This window comes from Sphaerodactylus townsendi, linkage group LG05, assembly GCF_021028975.2.
Source record: "Sphaerodactylus townsendi isolate TG3544 linkage group LG05, MPM_Stown_v2.3, whole genome shotgun sequence".
NCBI lineage: Eukaryota > Metazoa > Chordata > Lepidosauria > Squamata > Sphaerodactylidae > Sphaerodactylus > Sphaerodactylus townsendi.
This window is the reverse complement of record NC_059429.1, coordinates 25403115-25428700: the sequence shown is the minus strand read 5'-3', so window position 1 is coordinate 25428700 and position 25586 is coordinate 25403115. Positions and strand designations below refer to the sequence as shown.

The 25586-nt window shown below is 41.6% G+C and overlaps 1 protein-coding gene and 1 non-coding gene across 5 annotated transcripts in view; both read left to right on the top strand.

Moving 5' to 3' along the window:
- RC3H1 (ring finger and CCCH-type domains 1) overlaps positions 1-25586 on the top strand; it is a 67665-nt gene that overhangs the window by 25315 nt on the left and 16764 nt on the right. For all 4 annotated transcript variants that reach the window (XM_048496507.1, XM_048496506.1, XM_048496505.1 and 1 more), the window contains exons 2-12: positions 4198-4561; positions 9368-9488; positions 12084-12323; positions 13905-14080; positions 15068-15268; positions 17581-17713; positions 18930-19048; positions 20695-20807; positions 21757-22035; positions 22821-23038; positions 25005-25396. In XM_048496507.1, coding sequence (XP_048352464.1) covers positions 4331-4561; positions 9368-9488; positions 12084-12323; positions 13905-14080; positions 15068-15268; positions 17581-17713; positions 18930-19048; positions 20695-20807; positions 21757-22035; positions 22821-23038; positions 25005-25396 — 2223 coding nt within the window. In that variant the 5' untranslated portion in view covers positions 4198-4330. The remainder of the gene's footprint in view (positions 1-4197; positions 4562-9367; positions 9489-12083; positions 12324-13904; positions 14081-15067; positions 15269-17580; positions 17714-18929; positions 19049-20694; positions 20808-21756; positions 22036-22820; positions 23039-25004; positions 25397-25586) is intronic.
- LOC125434043 lies at positions 24642-24760 on the top strand. Its single transcript, XR_007244697.1, has one exon. It is a non-coding gene; the product is annotated as a 5S ribosomal RNA (ribosomal RNA).

The following is a 25586-nucleotide window of genomic DNA, read 5'->3' as shown; positions in this document are numbered from 1 at the left end:
TTTAAACAATGGCAGAAGGATATATCAAATTTTGTTTGGCAAATTTTGTTTGGCAAGGGAAGAAACCTCAGATTAAATATGAAACCTTGCAACACACAAAGCAAAGAGGAGGGCTAGTTAGGGTGTGAAATTATAGGATTTGAAATCATATTTTTTCGGTTGAAATAATAGGTTTTGTTGAGAAATAGAAAATTGCTGGAATTAGAGGGACATGCTGGGAGATTCAGATGGCATGCCTGCTATAGTATGACAAAATTAAAGTCAGTAAAGATTTTAAAAATAATTATATAAAAATTATATAAAAATTCTGAGAATATGGGACAAATATAAACCTAGGTTGTGTCCAAAAACACTGTTACAGCTCTCATCACAAGAAGTCCTGTTCAGACAAGAAATTATATTTGCAAATAGGTGAACATATTGTGATATACTAGCCTTTTCTCAAAGGGAATGCAAAATGAAATCAAGAGAAGATTTATTAGTAGAAGGACAAAGTTGCCATTGGTTTTTCTGTACACAGTTCAAAAAATTTGAAGTAGATAAAAGATCACATGATTCTGAATGTCTAAGACTGAATTTGAAGTAGAAGTATATATTAATGATGATCATTATATCATTTCCAGAATGTATAAACTTCTGTTGAATTTGACACAGAAGAATGAGTGAAAGATTGTATGATAAACTGGGTATATAATGTAGAAATGGATCAGTGGGAGCATCTGTGGTTAAAGCAGTGGTTCTCAACCTGTGGGTCGTGACCCCTTTTGGGGCTGAACGACCCTTTCACAGGGGTCGCCTAAGAGTCTCTGCATCAGTATTCTCCATCTGTAAAATGGATAAATATTAGGGTTGGGGATCACCACAACATGAGGAACTATATTAAAGGATTAAGAAGGTTGAGAACCACTGGGTTAAAGGGTCTTGAATTTACATTAAGTTCCAGTCTCAAAGAGAATTTCTATAAAAAATTTATGAATGTGCATTGGAAATGTGAACATTGTGAAGGGCTGTTATATCATTTATGGTGGACTTGTAAAAAAACAAAATAATTTTAGATACAAATACATTCAATAATCCAGAATGTTTAAAATATACAATTGAAACCTTCTTTTGGTTCTGATCGACAGTTTGAAAAAAGATATAAAATTTTGTTTTTTATGTCATTAGCAGGGAGAACATTATATGCGCAAAAATAAAAAACTTCACCTAGGCCCGTGGTGGCAAACCTTTGGCACTCCAGATATTATGGACGACAATTCCCATCAGCCCCTGCCAGCATGGTCAATTGGCCATGCTGGCAGGGGCTGATGGGAATTGTAGTCCATAACATCTGGAGTTCCAAAGGTTCGCCACCACTGACCTAGGCCTACATTAGAAGAATGGTTTGTGAAGATATTGGAATTGGCTGAGATAGCTAAGCTTACTTCTTTGATTAGAGAAAAGAACTCATCTAAGTTTATTGATAATTGGGAACCCTGATAGATTTTTTGATTTAAAAAGAAAAAAATGAACTGATTTGTGGATTTGAGGACTAGGGTAATAAGAAAATTGATATAATAGAGAACAGGATGAATCCTATGTAATTAGTAATAATTAAGAATTAATTGAATTATAATTTCATAATTATAACTAGGGAGCAAATAGTAAATTTTTAACTGTATATTTGGCACAGAAGAAACCGGAAGCCTTTCCCTTTCCCCTTATTATAGAGTTTTTGTGTATACTTTTAATTGTTGTTTGTTTCCTAAAATTCTTAATAAAAAACTATTTCATGTGCAAATAATGCATCTATCCCACAGGATAATAATAGAACAACTTGAAGAACCAGTTTCTCTTATTAGTCACTTTTAGGAAGTGGTTCATTAAATAGTTTGACAGTCCTCTCAGGATGCTTGTGTAAATGTTCCAGGACAGTGCCTAATTTACCCGTGATTTCATGGTTACTTCCTGTGATGCAAGAGAAGCTAGCGACTGTGGGAGACGATGCAGAGGAAGGTTGACATCATCTAATGGCACCTTGCATGTGCCTCAGTTCTGAGAGAACTTCTGGAAACTGGTACAGCATAGGCATAGTGATTAAAAGTAGGCATAGTGAGTTCAGTTCAGTTCTCACCTTGACCAGCAACTCACCTGTGTAGCTTAGTCAAGCCAACATGTAAAGTATAGGGGTATGTTGAACATATAAACGGGAATTGGGGTTTGCGAGTGAGCATGCACTCCAGTGCAGCCTCCAGTGAGATCTCCTAAAGCTAAAGCAGGCTCTGTACTGATCAAGAGTTGATGTTTCATTGCCATACGTCTCATTCTTACTTCCCATGATTAACAGGAGGCAAACAAGAGATGCAAAAATAAGTATATGGGTAGGAAGTTGCATAATTTATACAGCTCACAGAATTCAGCTTACCTTGGAACAGAAACTGAATTACTATGTGTGAATGGACTTGAAATTTATTTCTCAAAGTACACACCGTGAATGACGTTTATGTCTGCATGTTTGTGAGCAAAAATGGCATTTCAGCAACTAGCTGTGTCCTGGACTTTGGATGGTAGCTGCCTAGTTGCCTGTGGTGAGTAGGGATTTGTTTCAGATTGGTGGTGGAGGAAAATGCTGTCAAGTCGCAGCTAGCCTTTGGTGACCCATCGGGCTTCGAAGCCAAGGGACAGAGGTGAATTGCCATTGCCAGCAACCAGAACAGCCAGCAACTTGATAAGTGTAGTGTAATTCAGTTAAACCTTTCTTCAGAGATAATAGCATTCTCTATTTTGCTGTTGTTTGTTTTGTTCTCCTGGATAGTGGAGGCCAACTTGTTGGGGTGTTCTCCACCCACAGTCAAGGAGGCAGGAAAGATACTTTGGTCACTTCCTGTTGGATGATCGTGGCCATCTTTCCCCAGTATCTTTCCTGCCTCATCAGGGAGTGCAGCGTTTCATTTAGGCTCTATTTTTCTTCTTCGTCCATTGTTCCTCCTTTCTGTTCATACCTACCATCAGCGATGTAGGTATAGAATTTTTAATGGGGGGTTCGGGGGCAGGACCCTGCCCCCACCTGTCCTGGGGACGTGGCCACACCTCCCCAAGCCCCGCCCCCAGCCTTATAAAAGCAGCTCTCCAAGGCCGGGGCGGCAGACTCCCTGCCCACCCCCCTCAAAGGTGTAGCCCCCATCTTCTATTAGCTCCCATTGGAAACAATGGAGGAGGGGCACCCCCTTTGGGAGTCCATAACTTTGCACCCCCTGAACCAAACCTCACCAAACCTGGGTGGTATCATCAGGAGAGTCTCCCAACAAATCCCTGAAATTTTGGTGCTGTTAGCCTAAACACTGCCCCCCCTGCAGGCCAAAACCAGAAAAAACACTAAAAAATACAGAAAAACCACAAACGGGATGGAGATTTGGACATGTAATGGGGGGGGGGGTGAACCCAAGAACACCCCCCCTTAACCTAAGTCCTTTCCTACCATTTTGATCTCTCAGCGCTTCTTACTCTCCTGTTGTCTCCATTGTGCTTCTTGGTTGCTGTTTCTGTCCGTTGTTTATGGCACAAAGTGGTAAGCTGCAGTCATCTTCTCTCACAACCTGTGTTCAATCCAGACAGAAGTTGGCTTCAGGTAGCTGGTTCAAGGTTGACTCAGCCTTCCATCCTTCCAAGATCAGTAAAATGAGTACCCAGCTCTCTGGGGGTAAAGTGTAGACAACTGGGGAAGGCAGTGGCAAACCACCCTTAAACAAAGTCTGCCTACTAAACATCAAGATGTAACATCATGCATAGGTCAGTAATAATCCTAAAAGAGAGACTCTAAAGTGTGGGAATTATATTATTTGTCCAAAAGAAGGCCAAATCTAAAAAAGGAATGAAGGTCAGTATTCTAAGTAGTCCTCCAGATTAATTGGGTAATAAACACTTTTATGATATAATTTTAAAATTATTTTCTATGTTAAGAATATTTTAAATTTTTAAATCTACAATGTAAGTTGTAATTCATTACCCAGTTTTGGTTTCCGTTGGGTACTTTAGAATTATGGTGAATTAACAGCGATTGTGTAGTTAAGACATGTTTGCATTTGGCTGGATGCCATATTAAACTATACTGTTTCGACCATTCGATTGAGTGCGCCTTAATCTCATTTGTAAATCCCCTGTCTTATTCCTGCACTGCACGCTAACTATTTCGTTTCTTCTTTCTCTTTACTTTTTCAGGTTATATTTCACACTATGTGCTGACTGTCTGTACTTACAGAAGATATTTAAAAACAGTTTTTTTTTCAACAAAAAATTGATTCCAGTGGAATCTGCGCTTTAGATTTTGTCTTGTGAATTAACGCCTGAAGCAATGCCTGTACAAGCTCCACAATGGACGGATTTTCTCTCCTGCCCTATTTGCACACAAACCTTCGACGAAACAATCCGGAAGCCCATCAGCCTGGGCTGTGGCCACACTGTCTGCAAGATGTGCCTGAACAAGCTGCACCGGAAGGCATGCCCCTTTGACCAGACCACTATCAACACCGACATTGAGCTTCTTCCCGTGAACTCCGCTTTGCTGCAGCTCGTAGGGGCTCAGGTAAAGTCACCTTCGTTCTGGTCGATTTGTTCTTTGATTGTCTTGTTTTCCCCACAGTTCTTTTTACAGAGGGTGCGTGTGCGTGCGTGCGTGCATGTAATCACACTGTCAATTTCCCCGTTCAGACAATAACTTGCTTATTGGGTTCAAGGATTTTATTGGACATGAAAAAAACAGAAGAAAACAGCTCTGGCGAAAAGGCGCCAAAGCAGTTGATAATACGTTGTGGCAAATCCCTACCCCCATATGTGAACCAGTTAAGTCAGGAAAAGTCCAGCCTGAGACTCGTCTCAGCCTCAGAGCTCCAAGGCCATAGAAACAGATAAGCAGCACCTGCAAAAGCTAGAAGCTCTCCCCAGTGAATCCCCCCTCTCAGCAATGGCATCCTGACACACGTGAAGAAAATAAGCAGTCGCAGTCAGCATGCTTCAGCTTGAGCCTTCAAATTGTATGTAATTCTGGGTTCATGTATTATGGTTTGATTTTAATAAGCTTTGGTCACATACAATAAGTGTCACCTACCTGTGTTGCTTTCAAGAGTATGAAAGTTTCTAGAGATGCAAGGAGAGCAAGGAAAGGGAAGCAACTAACTGTTGTAGGTAGTGGGGTGGTACACGCTCTCTCTCACACACACAGTCCAGTTTCCTTTGTCAAAGTTCAGTTCCACAAGTCAAGCATTAAACATTCACAAACTCACAGTGGTGAGACCCAGGGTAATTCCAAAGCACAAGTCCAGAGGTTCAGGTCGTGGTCTAGACAGAGCAGACAATTCAGAGCAGGAGCCACAAGTTGAGCGGGCTGGCATCTGACTTTCCATAAATGGCTCAGAGCTGGAAGGCTGAGGGGTCACTGCATTGGTTCCTGCCTGTGGATTCACATCTGGCCCCATAGGGGCTGCTTCTCCCTGTACCACTTCTGCTACTGCCGGCGGACAGAAGTCAGGGCTGCCTGCTGACTCTTCATCAGAGGAGTCTTCAATCGCTCTTGGACCTGGCTGGTCTATGACACTAAGAGCCATTGGCGTTCAGGTGACTTTTCCAAAATGATGATTATCTAGCCAATGGCGGATTCCGCATGAGCAAAAAACAGCAGTGTGAAAACAGTGTAAAATGGTTTAAAACGGTGTAAAAGAGTTTACACAGTTGTCACACCACTGTTTTTGGCCCATGTGGAATCCGCCATTGTTTCTGATAATGAGATTTACTGTGTAAGAGAACAATTTGAAACCACATCAGGGAGCATATGCAAATTATTAATCTACTGTCTAAATCTCAGTCCATTAGATTGCAAAAGGCCCAGGTGCTGATTACTGTGGCTTAATCCTGATTCTGCCAAACTAGGCGTTGGTTGTATTTCTCAACCATGGTTTGGTGTGATGCTTGAATTAACAAAGCCTGGTTGCACCATGGAGACAGACATGTAATAATAAAAGTAGGGGAATGGAAAAGGCAAGCAGCTGTAAACCAACTTTCCTGCTACAGTGTTTGGAAGTTCAAATCTTAGCTTGGATTTTAAAGTGTGGTGAAAACAAATTGTAATGTTACATTAGTAAAATCACTGTGGGTTAAGTTTCTATTGTTCTTACCTGACAGGCATAGAAACAATGAAGAACTAATGCTTGGAGTGATTTGGAGAGGGACAGGTTACCCGTTCAGTTACACATTAAATACTCACAGTGAACATTTGACAACTTTATTTAATTTCTAGGCCACAGTTCTTGATGTCTTCAGAATACTGTGATGAGCAACTTCAGGACTAGATAATAACTAGTTAAAGGTTTCTAACAAGGCCTGGATTTGACAATGGTGATTTGACATCTTGCAAAGTTTCCAAACACTTTTAGTTTATTATTGCCAGGTAGTTAGAAGCACTTTTAAAGATTGCTGCTTTGTCTTTTTGTACCGTTTCCCCCTTTAATTGCTAAGGGTTTACTGTGGCCAGTGGTTTTGTTGGCTTTTTATTGTCTCTCCAAGATGTTTAGTTTAATGATTGGCCATTACTTCCATGAATCATTGCTCTGTTCATAGAATGTAAATACTTTGCCATTGTCAGGTCATCTAATGTCCTTTTATATTGCCAAATAGAAGATGTTCTTGTAGTAATTTGATGAAATAGCATTTGTTGTTTGTATGTCCTTTTCTTGAGAGGTATGAGCAGGTATTTATCAAAGTCCATAGACGTTGAAGAGTTAATTTGTTCAGTATATTTAATTTAATTTATAATGTGCTAAACAGTTACACACTACAGACAAAAACTAGTTTTGCATATTATTATTTTGACAGTTCGGAATAATTACCTATTTTACTTGAAGTTGAACATTCTAAGGAATCAAAGAATTATACAAATATTGCACAATTACACCGATCGCTAATAAAATTTAGCTCTTGGGGCCAAAATCATTGAATAGTTTCAAATGATTAAAAAATAGTGGCCTTATTTTTTCTTAACTTGGCTATTCTAGTTAACTTAGATAATTTTGTTGTTAATCACACCTTTTCCATCCAAGACTTTAAATATACGTATCTAGTACTTTTTGCCCTAGGCTAGCCTGATTTCATCTGATCTCAAAAGCTAAGCAGGGTCGGCCTTGTTTAGTACTTGAATGGTAGACCATTAAGGAAGTCCAAGGTCACTACACAGAGGCAAGTAATGTTAAACCACCTCTGCCTTGAAAACTGTATGGGTTTGCCACTTGGCTATGACTTGACAGCACTTTTCACCACCAACCTCTAGTTCATTTCCAGTTCAAATTTCAAACAGTTAATCCTTGATTTACTAACTCCATTGTTTCTCTAAAGGGCTCCTTTTAAGTCAATGTAGATATTTTTCCTCAGATTTTTAAAAAATATCTTCATGTATTTTTCCCCTGAGACCCAAAGTGGCTTACAAAGGAAAAAAAATATGTAAACAACCAACAACTGCAAAAATCTAGTAAACTCCTGGGCTGGGATCCAGCTGGACTGGTCACTCTAGTCATAGGCCCATGGCCATGCCCAACCATCCAGCTGGACTAGTGCACTCTAGTCATAGACCCTTGCCAAAAGATTAGGCCCATGGCCACACCCAACCTTTAGTACCTGAAATGGGAAGGGAAGGAGAAGATCAGCATTCATTTTCAGTAGCTGGCAGACATATTCTCCAGATTCTCCTCTTTCATATTTTGGGGAGGAAAGAGAGGATTGTTGAGCATGTTGTTTATCTTTCTGACTAAGGCTATTTATGCACTTATAGTATCGCTCACAGTGAATGTCCATTCTCTTTGGGTTGGGTTTTCCATTACCCACACTTTCCCCCTCTTCAGAACACACTGCGCCTCAGGTCAGACTCTGCCCATGGTTTCCAAGACTGGTTAAACTGAAACTTTTTAGGGGAGAGTGAAGGAAAAGTACAGAGAATGAGCATTCATTTGACTTCCTTTGGGTTTCCTTGTTCCTTCTGACTTTTCCCACCCACACAAAAGCAGTTCTTCCCAGTCAGCCAGAACAAGGAAGGGGAGGCTGCTTGGCTGGGAACACTTGGCAAAAAAAAATTCTGTTTAAACTAAAAACTCCAGGAAAAACCCATTGCAAAGCGCACAGCCCTGAGGTAAGCGCTACATGCATAAAAGCCCTGAATCTGACGAATCCTTGCCCAGAAACCCATGATGCCTACAAAGCTCATAAGTTAAAATATTTTGTGACAGAACTTTGTTGTTGTTGTTTTTAATTTTTTTGAAAAATCAGATATGACTTTAGAAAAATCTGTGGTTTCAACAGTGGATGAAAATGCAGACTTCGGTGAATTCAGGGCAACACAAGCTTGTGTAATTAACACTTTTCAGATCAACCTTTTCCTTCTGTTCAGTATCAGGGAGGGTGTCTGTCAGTGTTTAAATATTTAAATATGCTTGGCAGCAATAAGTGGATGAAAAGTTCTGAATATATGCTTAGTCACGTATTCCGTGGGATTAGAGTTGTCACCTGGCCTGGAGAAAAACGTCCACTCCCTTTAACAGTGGCTTCATGGAATGCTACTTATAAGATGATGTGGAATGCTACTTATAAGATGATGTGTCTTACCTTCATGCCATTAAAAGCCTCAGCTCCCCATTTCTGCACATTAAGCCTCTACTGAAGTGACAGGACATTTTTCTCCAGGCTAATTGGCAAAGCCTGTGTAGAACATAAGGAAGTTAAAGGGACTATTTGTAAATTCTTATGTGTGTTTAAATGTGTAAGCATGCCTAATAACAGTGCATGGATGAAAACATTTTTGAATAAATGCTTAGTCAGTTCTCGTGTGGAATACTTTAAGGAAATTAAAGCAGCTGTTTAAGAAATAGTTTTAACCTCCTCTACAGGGTTATGTCAAATCAGAACTGACATGTGATCGATTACACTCTACTTGATTAGTTCCATTCTCACTTTTACAAGTTTTTGTAGAAGTTCAAGTTATTGTAGAAATTTGTGGCTTAATTATTAAAGGAAGCATTTTAGTTTTTCAAAAATTTTGTAACGTGATTAAACCAAACCGATTGAACATTGCAGCTCTAATACGAATAGTAGATTTGGATAGGTTTGGTGCAGAAGAATATATCTGCCATTTTTTATTTTAGCCTTAGCTTTAAAAAGACTCCCAAGCAAAAAAATGCACATTTAGCCATGTCATTATATCAAATCAATGCAAGTAATGAAGTGTTTTGGAGGTGGGTTGCACTTTAAAGTGGTGGAGATGGTTGGTAAATGCTTGGAGATGGGCATCAGTGTTGTCAATCTTTTTCAGATTGTAAGTCCTGTGTTGTACTGATTTCACTTCATCCTTTCACAGGTGCCAGAACAGCAGCCAGTACCTCTCTGCAGCGGGGCTGAGAATACCAAGCATTATGAGGAGGCCAAGAAATGTGTGGAAGAACTAGCCTTGTACCTTAAACCACTCAGCAGTGCTAGAGGTGAGTCAACTGTTCACTAGCACTTCGAGAGGAAGTGAAACCCCCAAAGTGACAGCTGTCCCTAAAAACCTCTGAAACACTGTAGCACCTGCAACTGAAAAAACAAAACATTTTGAGTGCGGAAGCAAGTAACAAGCAAAGTTAAAAAGCGTATCGTCGAAGACTCTGCCACAGAAACATGTCTTGCCATGACACACCTCTGAAGATGGCAGCCAGAGATACGGGTGAATCACTAGTGGCAAAAACTACCAGATCACGCTTTGGAAAACTCACAACAGTTAAATAAAATCTCAGCACTTTCTGTCCTGCAGATTTTTTTTAACTAGCCAACTTGCCTTCACAATGCCAGCCTGCACAAACTTCTGCATCAGTGACCTGATGAAGGAAAAAAGGGAGTTGAATCCTTTCCATGAGCTACCAGACTGAATGCTCATTTGCAAGTTTCTGAAATCAGCAATTTGGATATTGCTGAAAGTTGATAGCATCCTGCCAGGACAAATAAATGCCAACCTATTTCAGGCAGTCAGCGCTTATGGGAGTTGGTGCATAATCCTGTGTTGGAATAATGTATCCGGCTTTGCTCAGACAAGTGATACCGCACAGGTTTTTGTTGTTGTTGTTGTTGTTGTTGTTGTTTTGTTACTGGGCAGTTGCAGTGTAGTCACGGCACATGGTTCTTACTAGTACTAACATACTTATTAATACGTAAATCAACTAATACTTGATGACACGGACATCTTTAATTTCTACCAGGCTTTTGTTTTTTGGCCTTTCTTTTTTGAGCTTGTAATTTCCCAGCCTTCCATGTTCCCTTTGCATGTGTTGTGTTCTTTAGACTGTAGTAGGCAGTAGATTTGCTGCCTTCAGTCTCCTTTTTATTATTTCATCCTCTGTCATTTGTTGAGTGAGCTTCTGTGAGAATTTTTTGCTCAAAAGTGGTTTATAAAGTTTGCCAGCTTGTACATAGACTCTATGACCAGCTCTGCTGAAGAGGGTGATGTGATTCTATATATCGGCAGTCATTCCTTTTCAGTATGGCATCAAACTTAGAAGTGATGCTTTTGTCTATACCAGCAGATTATACTCACTGATGCTGATTTTTCTGAAGCTACATTGCGTGAACTTTCTTACTAAGGAAACATTGACCTTTGAATAGACCTGGAAATCTTGTTAGTCTTTAAGGTGCTACTGGACTTGAATCTTCCTATTCTCTAAATTGTTAACCAAGATCCGTTCATAGTGATGGAGTAGTCGTCTGTTAAACTAAGTTGGTGAGAGAACTCGGTAGGTAGGTTGCCCAGTAAAAATGTGAAAATATCCATTTACACGAATGTGCAATTCTGACGGATTTCCCCCCCTTAAGTTACTTGCTTTATTGAGGCCCGTCCCTGTGATGTTTTTGGTCCCCTTAAAAATTGTTCTTGCTTGGTTGTGATTTTTCTCAGTGAGGGGCCGCATTCAAACGGTGCATTGTATTGTGCTCCTGCTATTGGAAACGAGGTTTGGTGAAATGGCTGCAAATCTAGTAGTGATACCAAATCATGAACATAAATAGCTGCAGAAGTTATTTTGCCACCAGTTTAGAGAATGCTTGATTGATTAATTGTGTGAGTTCTATTCAATATATGTCAGCTAAATCAGCATCAGTTCTTCAAAAGAGGAAAACATTCTGTTTGAATGATGCAAGGAAGTCATATTAAGGGAAAAAGAGAAATAATTTTAAAATAGAGCCTTCTGTAGTGTCAGACTGCATCATCTAAAACATTACATTTTTTTTCTCAACAACTATTTTGTACCTACACATTTTCTGACTACTTATGTTTAAAATTAGTAATGATTTTCTCAGAAATCTGTTATTCAGCAGGATCTGTTTAATAGATCATGTAGATGTTTCTGCCATACTTTGGTGCCATCTGGCTTCCTCCATGATTGTTTTCTTACACAGTTATCCTGGGGCAACCTCTTGATGTGTATTTGCTTAGCGGGAGGTAGTTTTGCAGAGCCATCAAAACACAACTTGAGGAGAAGAGTTAGAGGCTTGCCTTGGAGAGACTGACTAAACCTCAGTTGCAGTACTCTTGTTTTTACTGAATCAAAAGGATGTCCTAAGGCAGTGATGGCGAATCTATGACACACGTGTCAAAGGTGAAATGCCATGACTTTTTGAGTGACACGCCAGCATTCACCATCACCTGACAATAACTATTCTCCCTGTTTGAGTTACCAAAGAAACTGAAGGTACAAAAATACAAGAAGTATGTGATCGGCCACCACCCAGAGCTTAAAATGGATTTTCCCCATTTATGTCAGCACGTGATCTGTCATTGTGATTGGTGGTGACTATGTAATGAATGGTTTCTCTTTTGTTTGCTGGGGGTGGGACGGACTTGCCAGCCAAGTCAAGTTAGGCTTTTTCCTAATTTTTGACACACTAAGCCAAAAAGTTCTCTATCTCTGTCCTAAGAGAATAAATATCCTACAAGTCATAATGCTGTAGGACCAGACTACCCTTCCACTAAGCAATCCTAAGAGGAGTTTAGACAAACCCCCCATAGTACTTTTAAAGATTGTTCCCTTGTTTTCCTCTTTACAAAGGTGTTGGGTTGAACAGCACCACCCAGAGTGTTCTCAGTCGCCCCATGCAGCGGAAGCTGGTGACCTTAGTCCACTGCCAGCTAGTGGAGGAAGAAGGGCGGATCAGGGCTATGCGTGCCGCGCGGTCACTTGGAGAAAGAACAGTCACAGAGCTCATCCTTCAGCACCAGAACCCCCAGCAACTCTCTTCCAACCTTTGGGCTGCAGTAAGGGCCAGAGGCTGTCAGTTCCTTGGACCAGGTACGTTTCAGTCAAGCTGTGCCTATTTGATGCAGTAACAAGATCTAAGAGCAGTCGGACTGCATTATGTTAATTCAGCTGTAGAAACAGCTGTATCACGAAGCCACTGTATTTATTCATTTATTTATGCCCCATTTTTTCTCCCAATGGGGGCCCAAATCAGCTTATAACATCTTTCTCCCCTCCATTACCTTTTATCCTCACAAAACCACTATGAAGTATATGACGGACTCAAGATCATACCCAGCAAGCTTCCATGGCAGAGCGGAGATTCGAACCTGTGTCTCCCAGATCCTAGTCAGACAGTCTAACTACTACATCACAATGACTGTCTCATCTGAGTACCATAAGGAGATTCCATGTTGGTGTGAGTTTTCAAAGAGACAGGGCAGATTAAGATAATCTATTATGGAGGAGTAGATTTACCCTGTTCTGCTCTTGTTCCATAGGTTCTCTGTGGTTCACACTCTTTTCCCACTTACTTGGAGAAATTATTGTCAATAGTGGAAGCAGAGTATCTCAGTTCCTACTTTAGCCATTCTACAACTCCTGCTTTTTAATGTTTTCCATCATAACATGTGGGCATTTTATTTCTCATAAAATTAAGATCCAATCTGTCTGAAATTCAGTACTAGAAATTCAATACTGTGATTTTTTTTAGTAAAAAACTGGATGCAACTTGAAATTTTCAGCGCTTTTTAGAGAATAACATTACAATAAATATGCCTTTGCATTCCGTTTTTGACAATTGATTTTTTTAAACATTGTGGTTGGAAGACTTGTTTAAATGAAAATAATACTGTCAGATGGGTAGCCCAGTCCAGATTTGGAGGGGGGTGGGGTGAAGTGACTTTTGGAATTGGCGCAGGGCTGTACCAGCACATTTTCCTACCCTGTCAATGTAAGTGGCACTTATGCTGGCAAGGAGGGCAAATGGAGGTAGGCGGGCACCAGAGCACCCAACCCAGAAGAGCCTGCCAGCTGCAGAGCTGCACCAGCTGAAACCTGGCCACCAGTGCAGTTGGGGATGGGCTAGGGCAGGGGTCTGCAACCTGTGGCTCTCCAGATGTTCATGGCCAATTGGCCATGCTGGCAGGGGCTGATGGGAATTGTAGTCCATGAACATCTGGAGAGCCGCAGGTTGCAGACCCCTGGGCTAGGGGCTTTCAGTCTGGGAATGCCCCCAGTACAGGCCAGTTACTTACAGCATGATAATACATGACATAAGTCATTAATGTCTAGGGAGTGTTCTGAGTGGCAGCAGGATTTTTTTGCTCCACTGCTTTCTACACCAGCTGGAGCTCCTTTGGAGGTAGTGCAGCAGCGCCTTTTCTGCACCATCTCTGGCCACCATGGGGTATTCCCCACCATCTGGATTGTACCATTAATGGTTAAGCAGCTGGATGAAACAAGAAATGCCATATTCCATAATTACATGATACAGCAAGAACACTTTTAGAATCTCTAGCCTAGTTCTTAATCTATACGTTTCACAAACACTTTGAAACACAGAATGAATGAGCAGGTTTATATCTGGAAATGTTCTGAGTCAGTTTTGCCATTTTGTTCTGAATTCTCCAGCAATGCAAGAAGAAGCTCTAAAGTTGGTTCTGTTGGCTTTGGAAGATGGGTCTGCTTTGTCACGGAAGGTCTTGGTTCTCTTTGTGGTACAGAGGTTGGAGCCTCGATTTCCTCAGGCTTCGAAAACCAGCATTGGGCATGTTGTCCAGCTTCTTTACAGAGCCTCATGTTTCAAGGTACTGAGCCGGCTGTACTTGCGAGCGCTTCAGCCGTTTTAATATTAGTTGTTCTGCGGGCATTGAAAGACTTTTTATATGTTATGTGTTCGTTTTTTAATGTCTAAGTTGTGTCCATTTGTAAAGTCATATATCCAGAGAAAATGCATCCCCTCGAATTTATCTTGCATGAATGATTTGGGGAATTCCTTCACAGAATACAGGTATCGTGCAAAGGCAATTTCAAGCGGGCCCTGCATTGTGCCTGCATTCTGTGAGTCTGCTCCAAGTCTTCAAATCCATTTTCACTTGCAGAAATGCAGTAAACAAATACATATCAGTAGTAGTGAAATTCAGACCTGTATGATTTCCTTTGCCTCTGGAAGAGTTTTGATTGGTCAACCATTTCAGGTCTTCTCATAAAGCTGTTCATGTTTTAGGACTGAAAATGGCAGAATCATCTGAAAAACGGCCCGTGACACAGTAAAGTTTGTGATTTTTGCAAGGAAAGTTTTAATTCAATCCCTGTCATCTCCAGCTGAAAGGATCTTAATTAAAAGATCATTGCTTGAGACCTTAGCAAACTTCTGCTGGTCGGACTACAAAATACTGAGATAGATGAAACGAGGGCCAGGTTCAGCGTAAGCTACCTTTATAAGCTGTGCACTTCCCCTTTAATTTTCAGCAGCAGATCCTCTCAAAGTACAACACTTTTTACTGGTTTATCAATGAAGAAATACAAAATGTATCAATACAGAAACAGATTTTTGAGTGATGCTTGTTTCATTTGATGTTCAAGAAGCCATCCCGCGCCCCCCCCCCCCCACTTCCCACACAGATAGAAATAAATGTTTTTAGGTGAGAATATTGTGCTATCTATAATTTGTGATATTGACAATAATGTAGGGTTAGGGTAAAAAAAAAACCTGGGAAAACATTACTTTAAATATTGTGCATTATCTCTCTTAGCCCAGTTAAGACTGAACATGGTCCTGTTGTCTCCACCAGGTAACTAAACGCGATGAAGACTCCTCCCTGATGCAGCTGAAGGAGGAGTTCCGGACTTATGAAGCCCTGAGACGGGAGCACGATTCCCAGATTGTGCAAATTGCAATGGAGGCTGGTTTACGCATTGCCCCAGATCAGTGGTCCTCATTACTGTACGGTGACCAGTCCCACAAATCCCACATGCAGTCCATCATTGACAAGGTAAAGTCTCTGCAAACCAATCTGGGTTTTTTTTAGTTCTCCATCATGGTTTTACTGCTTGCCTCTGATTTGAAAACATTGATAACTTTTTTTTGCTGTCAAGTTGTAGCCAACTTATGGTGACCCCGTATTATTTTCAAGGCGAGAGTGGTTCAGAGGTGGCTTGCCATTGCCTGTCTCTTCTTACCAACCCTGGACTTCCTTGGTTGTTTCCTATCCAAATACTAACCAGGGCTGACCTTGCTTGGGCCCCTTCCGCACACGCAAAATAATGCATTGTCAAACCACTTTCACAACTGTTTGCAAGTGGATTTTGCTATTCTGCACAGCTTCAAAGAGCACTGAAAGCAGTTTGAAAGTGCATTATTCTGCATGTGCGGAATGAGCCTTAGCTTCCATGATCTGAGGAGAGCAGCTAACCTAGGTCAAGGCTGTCATTATTAGCTATAAACAAATGCCATTATTAATTCCCTATCTGTTTCTCGTTTGCATTTTTAAACAACTTTCTTTGGTGGTTTTTTTCAGAATGTTTCAATAGCTAACATAAAATATATATAAGCAAAACAAAAACACATAACTGTAGCCAAAAAAAGCCTATTAACCGACTAGAAAATCTGCTCAAGTGTACACTGAGATAAAAAGATTTTACAGCCCTTCCTGGCAATGGTCATAGAAACACGACTCCTTCATCAGCAGTAGGCAGAGTATTCCAGAGTAGAGATAAAAATTTCAGAAATTTTAAAACCTTGGGGGACAAAACGAAGCAAAGAAGCTTGTTAAGGGACGGAGCAGGAAAAAAATCAAAATATATACAGTACTTAATTATCAAGCCATACCTATTTTAATGCTGTAACCATACATAATTTATGAGTTACTTGGCATATAAAATGGTTCTAGCTGGTGTATTTTTTTACATTTGCAAGTATAATTTTCAACTAGGAGAATTTGCAAATATACCCAGCTGTGAGAAAAAATACTGCAGGCTGGTACCTGTCATATGAAGCTGCCTTCAGCTGAATCAGACCGTTGGTCCATCATTGTATCATCTACCCAGGCTGGCCACAGGTCTTCAAGGTTTAAGGTGGAAGTCTTTCACATCATCTATCACCTGATCCTTGGCTGTGACAGGGACTTTCTGCGTGCCAAATAGAGGCTGTTCCACAGATCCTCAGCCTGTGAACTTAGCACATGTATCTTACTTTTTGCCATATGAGGGATAGGAAAAAAATAGAATTTGAAAATAGAACACCCACAAGAATGTTGTGGGTTTTCTGGGTTGTACGGCTGTGTTCCAGTAGTAATTTCTCCTGACGTTTCACCTATATCTAGAAACATGAGGAGAAAATAGTACTGGAACACGGCCATAACAACCCAGAAAACCCACATCATTCTAGTGATTCCGGCCATGAAAGCCTTCAACAATACATAGATCACCCACATTTTGAAGTAAAGGACAGACAGAAACAGTGTCATACTTTAAAAACATCGAGCTATTCAGTAGCTTATCACTAAATGTATGACAACATCTTAATTGTGGACAAAATTAGTTACATTTAACCAATACACATACTGTTAAACATGTATATGTCTAGATCATACACAGGAATTTTCATTTCTGATTCTGTAGAGTTGTGTTCTGTAACAAAATCTTCATACTACGTGTTCTTAGGGACTGAAATCTCATGTTACCAAACAATTCACTTATTCCAAAGGAAGAACATTTTATAGGAATTTTCTTAATTTGGAAGTTCTCCAAAATTTCCATTCTTTTCCTGTCAGAAACGTTGATCTGTTTGCCTATCTCTTACCCCAGCCTGCAAATTTCTGTTTCAGAATTTCACCATTCTCATTGGGTGTTGATACCAAAACTAGCAAGTCCTGATTTCCTTTTCATAGCATGTATACTGGATGATATTTTATACATCCCCTTTCAATCATGGCACCTTTCTGGCAAATTAAACTTTGCATGCAACTGCTTTTATTGGGCTGTGGGGAGGGGGCGGGGGGGAAGGAAGTGATGTATTGCTCAGACTAGTATTAGGTACAATTTTTCTTTTCATTCCTGCCTTCTCAGAAGAACTCTGTTCTTGCAGGATCTTGTACAGCCTTGATGCAATATTCTCCTGGAATATGTGGTTAATGAATGTGGCTTGGGAGTACCATAGGTGTTGTTTACAAGTGGCAAAGAATGCTGAATGATAGAATATGAGAGCCTCTTAAATTAAAAGGAGAAATTACTTCATATCAAGGTGTACAACTGGAGTGCAGTTGAGAGAGAATAACTCTAATTATTATGTTATTATTGTTCTAAGTTGCAGACCCCGGCCTCCTTTGCACAGAGTGTTCAGGAGTTAACTATTGCTCTTCAGCGGACTGGTGACCCAGCCAATCTGAATCGGCTGCGACCTCATCTTGAACTCCTAGCAAATATTGATCCCAGTCCAGGTAATTGTAAAATATATATACCACTGCATATGGGCTCTCTTTTCTCTCTCTTACCTGGAACTGTCAATCAAAATGCAAGTAGACTAACCACAATGAAAAGCATCACAAATACAGGGCAGGCAAAACAGTGACTTTGGTGACAATACTCAGGTAATCCTCTGGAGAAACTTCTCAAATTTGAACAGTCACAGAAGCAGAAAGCTTTCTTGAAGTAAGGAAAATTATGTGCAGAAATGTGCATTTAGGCAGTAGTGTCTTCTGGAAGAGAGCAGTAGGGGTGGGAATAATGCAGAGAAAATGCAAGCACCTTAAAATTTCCCATGCATTTTAAATACCTGTCTTTCTTGAGGGAACAATTGGTTTTGAAATTTGCAAGGCTAACCCATTAAATCAGTCATCTGATGGGTAGGGTTCTCTAGTTTTCACTAAGTCAGTATTCCTATCCGAACAAATTATAAGAATAGTACCCATGATCTAAGGCAGTGATGGCGAACCTTTTCGAGACCGAGTGCCCAAATTGCAACCCAAAACCCATTTATTTATCGCAAAGTGCCAACATGGCAATTTAACCTGAATACTGAGGTTTTAGTATAGAAAAAACGGTTGACTCCAAGGCGCACGTTACTCGTGAGTAAGCTTGGTAGTAGTCAGTCGCTTTGCTTTGAAGCAACTGTGCAACGCTTCGAAAGGGTGAATCACGACCCTAGGAGGGTTTACTCAGAAGCAAGCCCCATTGTCAGGAACCAAGCTTACTCCCAAGTTAAGGATCACGCTTTAGTTCTTTCCATGAAAATCAGTGGGGTTTAACAGCGCTTAACAGGGTTACCTGCACTGCTTTCCCAAAACTAGGTCTTAGGTTTAATGCTAATAATCTCCCTGAAATAATTACACTATTATCACATGACGAACTCTGTGCACGCGTGCCCACAGAGAGGGCTCTGAGTGCCACCTCTGGCACCAGTGCCATAGGTTCGCCACCACTGATCTAAGGTATACTATCCTGAGATCCATGGGCAGGGAGGCTTGCTGGGGGTGGGGAGGGAAGGTCAGGAGGGCTTGTGCACCCCCAGAGCAACGGCACCAAGGCGCCGCTGCTCCAGGGTGGGGATGGAATTGTGGGATGGGGGGGATGTTATGATTTAGGAAATTTTATTTCTTTAGGATTTCTCATTTACAAGATAAAAATTTAACTTCTCTGTCCTTGTGAATGCTTTAGATGCCCCACCACCCACATGGGAGCAGCTTGAGAATGGGCTGGTTGCTGTGCGGACTGTGGTACATGGCCTGGTTGATTACATCCAAAACCACAGCAAGAAAGGGGCAGATCAACAGCAGGTATGGAGCAGTGCACAGCTTTTTGCACAGGGAAGGCATCCTCAGTCCTGACGGATATTTTTACACAACAGTTGAATCTCTCCAAGTGTGTGAAAGATGAAATAAAGATTGTCAGTTGCAAAAATTACTTACAAAAATTTACAGAAAAATAATTTGGCACACATTCCCACCATGAAATCTCTGTTTAGTGATCATATATCCACAGAGTAGTACTGGAAAAAAAAATCAGAACTCAGAAATGAATCACAAGAAAGGTTTTCTGCCATGAGAAATCTACACAGAGAGTTTGGAATGTTCTGTAATCTGTTTTCTGTGGATGTCCAGGAGGTTCCAGAGGAGCTCCAGATGGAAATAAATCTGCAGTGTGATGCCGTGCTCAAGGATTACTTTTCTGAAGTTGGCTAGCAAATTTTAGTAATCCCTAACTTAAGGCTTTTGCTTCTAAAATGTTGTCTGTGCTTGGGCAACATATGCGTGTGAACAGCTCTTCTCTGTAATAAACATTCATAAATCAAAAGTATGTTCTCAGTTTACAGAGACAGAATATTCAAAATTGCTTTAACTCCAGATTTTGATGCAAAAATTCCGAGCAAGAGGTATCAATTATCGAAGATAGTTAAATAAAAGAAAATACTGTGAGAGCATTGCTGTTTTAAACATGTCTGTATTTTAAGTTCATATAAATTTACATCATATTCAGCCATCGTAACAAATGATTTCAGCACACTTGCTTTAGATCCACTCCATAGTTCTCCCTATTCTGATCCAAGTCTGGTAAAGTTTAGTATTTTTGTCTTCTGTGTTTCTGATTTTTGTGACTTGCACATGAAAAGAACCCGGAGAAAAATAGGCCCAGTTCAAACATGGCAGCCAATTCATGTAATGGCTATAAGGAACATGCTGCGACATGGTTTGCACAGCGGGGTGGAGACAGTGATAGGATTCCAATAATTTAACAACCGGTTCTAGTGGTGAGATTCAAATAATTTAACAACTGGTTGTTTAAAAGCACCATTTTAACAATCAGTTCTGCCAAAGTGGTGCGAACCTGCTGGGTGGAGATATGGAAAAAACAGAGCAGCTCCACATGTTGGCTTCAGGCGCATTTGAGATGCATGTTTCCTTTTAAAGGCTTTTGTGTTGTATTCAGCAACTTTTTGTAAAATTAAAAGAGAAACATTAAAAAACCTCTGAGCTGTGACAGTTAGTTGTTCTTTGTAGGCTGCCTTTCCACCCAAATAGGGTCCCTTTGGCAAGCATCAAGACATTAAAATGTTCCAACATTAAAATCACATTTGAAATAAGGCGTATTATATAAAATAATTGTATAAAACAAACACTTATTTTTATATTTGTAACTTTAAGAAGGGAACACCACCTATTAATCTGGAATTACTGTTTTATTAGCATTCTTCCTGCAGATCTAGCTTTTTGGTATCTAGGACCATCAGTACGTTGTTGGTCTATAATGTGGTTGAGTACCCTTTTAGACAATCTGCTATTCCAGCATCCTACAGTAAATCTTCCATTCTCACATTTCATGATGCTTGTTCTGACTTTTATTCTGGGGCATTATGTGTAGAGCAAACACAGGTTTTGTCAGTATTTTGATGTCATCTCCTTTATTTCGCCACCTCTGAATTCAGCCTCCACAGCATAGCAAGTACAAGACGTACATGTGCCGAGACATGAAGCAAAGAGGAGGCTGCCCCCGTGGGGCCAGTTGCACCTTTGCACACTCGCAGGAAGAATTAGAAAAGTAAGATGCTCCATTTACTTTTTTAAAAACAGTTTATTTGATCTTGTGCCCTCCGTTTTTAAGTTCTCTGAAAGATTATCTCTGCAGGCTACCAAGAAAATCTGTTTTCAGCTTAGATGTAACACACAGCATGAAAAAGAGAAAGAGGGTAGTCTGACATGTTTACATTCCTGTGTAAATTTCACTTCTTCTAAAGTTCTTGACCTCAGTGGAGCCAGAGTTGCTTGCAGAGCACGATGTGTGTATGATTGGTGACAGAGGTGTGGGGGGAGGAGGAAATGGCGCCTGGGGCAACACCTGCTCCAGGTGCTGCCCTCATGCCCGTCTTACTTTAGCCAGCAGCAGCCCAGCCAGGCTGCTCCTTCGGCCGGCAGGAGCTCCGCTGGCTGAAAGAGCAGCCTGGAGGGGTGGGGCCAAGGGGAAGGGTGTGGAGGGACGACTCTCTGCCCCTACGTGACCAGCTGGCATGCACCCAGGGAACTGTGGGGTCACATGTCCATGTGTGCACTCCGCCTCTGGTTGGTGAGGCTTCCTGGATTTGAGATGATTCCATGGAATCCCTGAGAAAGCGCCCCAAGACTGTTCTGTACTTGTCATGTTTTGTTTTATATATATTTCTATTTGGCCTGCAGTCCCCAAAGATACTTGTTGTATGCTGATAGATGTGGGGGTCAAGCGTCCAATTGGAAGTGTGATCCTGCTGTTGCTTGTTGAATGCTCCGTTACCTGGGTCTGGTTGCGAGCCAAGGAGGAATGGTTGAAATTTGTATGTCGTAAGAATTTAGTGTTTTGCCACCTTGCACCAAGCTTTAGCAACTATTCAAGGGCGGCAAATTCGCTACGAGCAAATTTAAAAAATCTGTAGCGCTCGTCTAGCGACAGAAACGAAACCCACGGAAGCCGGCTGTTTTTAATTTCCGATTTCTTTGCAATATCTTCCCCACTGAAGATTTCGTAAGATGAACAAACGTCTGGTTCCTCGAAGACCCCTGAGTGCCTCCTTAGGTCAACTGAATGAAGTGGGCTTATCTTCAGCTATCCTCTCAGAGGAGGGGGCAGTGGATCTGCCTAGCAGAAAACCCTCTGCCTTGCCAAACGGGATGGTTTCAGCTGGCAGTACAGTGACGCAGCTTATTTCTCGTGGAACCGACTCCAGCTACGATTCAGCCCTGAAGCCTGGGAAGATGGACCACCTCAGCAGCAGCGCCCCTGGGTCCCCTCCTGACTTGTATGTTCCATCTTTGTGATATTCAAAATTCCATGGATGTGAAGAAACATCTGTATGCTGATGTTGTGGGGGTCTAATGTCCACAGAGTGTGGTCCATGAGCAGAAGCAGGGTTCCATGTGCTTGATTTGGATTCACGTCCAAATGCAGGAAGTCCTTTCTGGAGTGCTTTCCTCCCTGAAAATGCACATGTGTCCAAAGGCAGGTGGGAATGAATATCTGGTTTATTGTAGCAGACCCTGATCTGCATATGGAAGCCTGTCTTCAAATGTAGATTGCTGCCCCATCCCTGCCCCAGATCAATGCGTAGGAAAGACAAATCAGTTTTGACTTGAAGTCGAACTGCTGTAGAACCCTAATGGTAGCATGTCTGTCAAATTTTAAAGGGGTCACATGCACACTTGTCCAGAGTTGTTTAAAAAAAAACTACTTGATTTGACACCTTGGTATTAATGACAAAATAAGCTGAGGCAGAAAGTCGTCACAGATGTTGCAAATAGATTCACCTTCTTCTAGCGCATTGCTTTCGTAAAGCAGTGTAAGTCCCAGTGTGTTTTGTGCTGGAATAGCTGGAATATGTGAGCCATGAGAATCGTAGCTGGGATTTATGAACTATCTGGAACACAGTCTATCTGTGAGTGGTACCAGTACTTCTGCAAATATTGTTTCTAGGGCGTGGTAATAGGGGAACCGATTCAGATTCCTTAAGGGAGACTGGAAAGCAGCTGTGCTAGGAATGTTTACCAGAACTGTTGCTTCCCTGACCCTGTGATCTGTCTCTTTTAGGTTGGAGTCTGTTCCCAAAAGCTCTCTATCTGCCTTACCAGTGAACTCACATCCTGTGCCCCCCCGGGGACCGGCAGACCTGGCTCCCATATCTGTCGGCAAGCAGCTCCAAATGGTACCTCGAGGCTCCCAGCTATATCCTGCTCAGCAAGCTGATGTGTTTTACCCAGATCCTCGGGGAGCAGCTCCTCCATTTGAACCCCCTCCCTATCAACCAGGTAACAATGTCAGCTGGGGGGTGGAAAATCTGTTTGGGCAAAGGTTTTGCACTTTTTGGGAAGCCTTAGTGACAGTAGATTTTACTACATTTTATTACATTGATGTGTCAGTTATTGGTACTTTGCATGTACTTTATGGAACATCCTGGATTGAAAGGTAATCATGCTAGGTGCCACAGAAAAATGGAGAGGAGTGGGTGGATACCAGTGATGGATCTTTTTGCCTGCAGTGAGGTCAGGTACCACAAGCCACTTACAGGAAAGAAAGCAGAACCATAATGCTTGCCTTACAGTTTCATTGAACGCAAGGCCTTTCACTTGCTCATCAGGGAAGAGAAGGCAGACGTTATTTAAGCCCTGGTTTTCTAGAATGGTGGTTCCATCTATCAAGATCTTGTAGCAATTGTCAGCTACAGTGGATTTGCTTCCATCAGGCCCTCTTCTGCACCCACAAATATTCTACCTGACTGCTCAGAGGCATGCTCTTCTAGACACCTGATGCCATCTTGGTGTAAACTCCATTCTCCTAACATTTTAAAAGTGTCACCATTCACCCCTATCTCACACACACCTGAAAGCCTTTCTAACTTGCTATAATTAGGCCTGCCAATTTCAAGGAATAGTCGGCTACTTCTCCAGTGTGGTTTAGTTGCCAGCCTCAAGCCTCACTGGTGAAAATGGGCTTCAGTGATTTTTGAGACATAATAGTCAGAACAAGAAGGCTCCTTATTTCATTGCCTCCTCATATAAGGATTCCTTCAGGCCTCTTCCTTGATCTCTTCCCTTCCCAGTCCATGGTTAGCTGTCTTGGGAGCTCCATATATTCTTAACTGTAACAGGTGCTTCCTCAAACATAGACGATACGATCTCAGTTAATATCACCACTGTATTAAAAAGTAACCAAACTTTCAATGTCTTCCTACCTATGAGAGGAACAGAAGTTCGTCAGGTAAAAATTTCATTTTTTTTCCTTGGGAAACTAGGAAGAAGCTAGTTGAGCGCACAGAGAGTATAGCTTCAAAGGGACTCAGTTGGCACGACAGCTAATGTGATGGGATGAAGAACTATTGTGTTCTGATGAACCCAGAGAATAAGATTTTTGAAAGCCACTTAAGAGATACCCAGTAGAATTTCCCCTCAGTTATTTCAGTCAACTAGAAATCCTGAAAATCTGAAACGGGTTCATTTTCCAAAACAGCTTCTCATTATGTTTGAGGTCGTTCTCACAATCCCAGGTCTATAGTAAAATATCTGGAGGGAATTTTTCATGTTAAAATTATAACGCATTGCTATTTTTAAGAGAGAAAACGAGCCTGAGAAGAACCTTCTGAAAGTATCTTTGGAAACCCATTTGTTGATGGGCACAGGAACCCATAAACCGATTTGGGACAGAAGCTTCAGCTGGCATTTGCTCAGATGGTGGTGCTGACGAGCCAGAGAGCCCCAGTCCAGCCCTCTGAGCAGCCATCCCTCCCTTCCTCACACTTCATAGGAGCATCTGGCTTCTTTGGGCAGCAGGAGGGAGGACTCACGAAGTCACAGTGAAGAAAAAACAAGAAGTCCCTAGTCCCCTCTTCTCAGCTACTCAAAGGAATTAGCTGATACCTACGGCCATACCACCCTGAACACGCCCGATCTTGTCTGATCTCGGAAGCGAAGCAGGGTCGGGCCTGGTTAGTACTTGGATGGGAGACCGCCTGGGAATACTGGGTGCTGTAGTTGATACCAGGGAAAGTGGCTTGGCAAGCAGTGGTGGTGGCAACATAGAGATGGCTGAAACACTTAGAGCAGCTAACAGCTGCTACAGCTAGCTGGGCCTTCTGCACATATAGGAATCGGTTTTCCTGTGTAAACCTGCCTCGCGTTTCAGAGAAAAGTGCAACTTCCAAGAATTCAAACTTATTTTCTTGTAAACACACCAGGAGACAGTAATAGGATATCAACTTGTTTACCTTTCACTTTCCAGGTGTGTATTATCCTACTGCTCAGTCTTCACAGTGCATGTCTCGATTTGTCCGACCACCACCATCGGTTCCTGAGCCGGGTCCTCCTTATTTAGAACATTACCCACCATACCTCCAAGACCGCGTGGTGAATTCTCAGTATGGCACGCAACCACAGCAATACCCTCCGATGGGACAGCCCATGTACCCTCCCCACTATGACAGCCGCCGTGTGTATCCCTCTGCCCAGCCATACCCCCGGGAGGATATTGTCAGAGGAAGCCCTGTGCCCATTGAAATTCCTCCACCCGCCGTATCACCATATGTACCTGAAACAAGAGACAGATATCCACAAGTAGAAGGCTATTATCCAGTCACTCCGCATCTCAGCCAGATCCGACCTTCATATCCCAGAGTACGAGTTCTTTTTGTTATTTCTTGTTTATAATGATGTGTTACGATTGCTTGGCATTTTTAAGGTAAAGTCTTCATGGCCAACTGGCCATGCTGGCAGGGGCTGATGGAATTTGTAGTCCATGAACATCTGGAGAGCCGCAGGTTGCAGACCCCTGTTGTAGACTATGGAAGCAGAGAGAATGTGCAGG